At 37.4% G+C, this 2,550-nt stretch overlaps 1 protein-coding gene across 1 annotated transcript; it reads left to right on the forward strand.

Annotated features, from left to right (window-relative positions):
* The first annotated feature begins 276 nt into the window (after positions 1–276).
* LOC147508763 (uncharacterized) lies at positions 277–1,176 on the forward strand. The gene has a single exon (XM_086597628.1). The coding sequence runs from the start codon at positions 277–279 to the stop codon at positions 1,174–1,176; it is 900 nt and encodes a 299-aa protein (XP_086453754.1).
* The last annotated feature ends 1,374 nt before the right edge of the window (positions 1,177–2,550 follow it).

The raw sequence follows: 2,550 nt of genomic DNA on the forward strand, positions 1-2,550 counted from the left end.
TTACCCTAAATTAGAGAAGAAGAGATATCGTGGAACTGCTATTAGCTTAGAAATGCAGCACACCACCTAGATGAATTTGAAAGTGCCATGTCACAACTTAGAAAAGACAATGACAACTATTGGATAGAGGCCCTGCAGGCCCCACACCATTGCTTTTTATTAGATAGATATGAAATTATGAAAAAAACAGTCAAATTCGAAAGCCTAACTGTTATTGCCTTTCATTAAAATTGTCCAAATTCGAAAGTTTGAGTTTACTGGTTACTTGTTAGAGAAATGAGGAAGCTGAATTTGACTTGTCGAATGTCACTAGATAAAATGCACAAATTGTTCAATGCTTTTAGTGAGGAAGAAAAAGAGGATTTTCATAAATCTTGCTTTAGGAGTTTTATGCAAATCCAAAGAAATATGCACGCAACAACTACACTTATTTGTGCCATTTCTGTGCACAGAGTTAGTAGACTTTGTTACCGGATCGGTAAGAAAGATTTGGTGTTTAAAAAGAGCGATATTACTTTGATTATGGGTCTCAGTGTGAAACCTGTAGCAAACTCATTCTACACAACAGACGTGAAGAAGAAATCATCTGATTTTTGTTCGCGGTTTTTTAAAGGAACTACAACTGGTGAGAAAGAAATACTAGCAGCTCTACAAATGGCAAAATCCAGTAGTAAGGATGATAAAACTGATATATTTAGGCTTAATAGGTTGTATGTGTTGCTTCAAGTTGTTCTTCTTGGATCTTCTAGGACTATAGATGGAAGGTTTATTGATCTTGTAGAGGATTTAGTTGCTTTTGATAAGTTTCCATGGGGCACTCCTTTGTTTGAGATGTTGGAGTACTGTCTAGATGATATTTACGAAAATGTTATAGCACAAAGGGATTCATATGCAGTTTATAGTTGTGTGATATGCTTCAATGTTTGGGCATACCTTCACATCCCGTCTCTTGGGGCTCGTAGGGCAGTGGAAGGTAGATTCCCAAGAATACTTGACTGGGAAGAGTTGCCTTCCAAGAACTTACATCTCCAAACTTGGAAGAAAAAACTCCAGCCTTTGAAGGGTAAGATTGTAGCTTTTGACACTTTAGATATTGGTGAAGATGAAAGTAAAGAAGATGTAATCAGGGAGGCTCAGCAGAACACAACAGAGCCCAAAGTCTTGCATCGGTTTTGAGCCCTACAGTAGTAATGAAATGCTTGAGAGACATGCTGAATTGCGCAAAGGCTTTGTAAGTGTAAAACTCTACTCTATGTGTTGGATGATTTACTAATATGTTCCTCAAGTTGATATATCAACAATTATGTAGTATTAATTGCCTTACATATTTAGTACTCATATGATATGCTATATAACTTTGTATATCAGCAAATACAATTTATTTATATATATATATATTTAAATGTTTAAATATGGATATTACCTTTGCAATGCAGGTAAGTGAGGAGGTTATGGTGGTTAGGAAGGAGATCAAGAGTGAAATAAGGGCAGGTATGGAGACAATAATGCAAGAGTTTTTTTAGACTGTGAGGAAAGTAGGTAGTGTAGGTGAAGGTTTATCTGAGGGGGGTATGAAGGGACCGAGATCAAAGAGAACAAGGGGGAACGAATTCAAGGTCTCCCATGGTTGATGCTGTTGTCCAAGAACCTAGTACAAAGTCTGCTCAGAAGAAATCAGTTGAGAAACAAGTTATGGATTCAAGATCAAAGAGAACAAGGGGAACGAATTCAAAGTCTCCCATTGCTGATGCTGTTGTCCAAGAACCTAGTACAAAGTTTGCTCAGAAGAAGGTTAAATCAGTTGAGAAAGAAGTTATGGATTCAACAGCTGTGAAGAAGTCATCATCTTCTAAGAAAGTTTCATTTGATCTTTCTGATAAGACTACGGGAAAAAGAAAAAGACCATTGGAAGATGGAACTCACATTGAAGTCGTCCAAGATGGCAAAATCCGTTCAGAGTTTAGAATGGTAAAGAAGAGGGGGAAATCAGTGACCAGGGAGCAAGTAAGAGTCCAGCCATCAAGATTAAGTAAAAAAGTAGCAGTACAGGCTACCAAAACCCGAAAAATTCACAACATATGTGAAATAACTGAGAAAACAAAAAGATTGGAGATTAAGAAGGAAGCAAAGAAACCAAAAAGAAGAAAAAATCTTATTCATGTGCATGAGTCAGAAGATGAAAATGATGCAGAAGAAATTGCAGGTGAGAGATTTGCAGCTAATGTTTTGAGAGAGATTAGTGAAGAGATGCCCAAGACTAGAGGGGATTTTGAAGTTGATAGTTAGCAAGATCTACATGAGGACGTGGTTCAGGAGCCTTCCAATGAGCCTTTCAATGATGATCGAGATGATCAAGATGATTATGATTTTACACCATTGCCTTCCAAGGAGAATAATCAACTGACTGTTGTAGAGGATCAACTGACTGTTGCAGAGGATCAACTAACTATTGCAGAGGATGTTACACCATTGCCTTCTGGACAGTTAGTCATAGTTGTTACTCCTTTGCAACAAACAATGCCCAATGCTATCTTAGATGTTGTTACTCCT

The sequence above is a fragment of the Coptis chinensis genome, chromosome 3 (genome assembly GCF_015680905.1).
Source record: "Coptis chinensis isolate HL-2020 chromosome 3, ASM1568090v1, whole genome shotgun sequence".
Lineage (NCBI taxonomy): Eukaryota > Viridiplantae > Streptophyta > Magnoliopsida > Ranunculales > Ranunculaceae > Coptis > Coptis chinensis.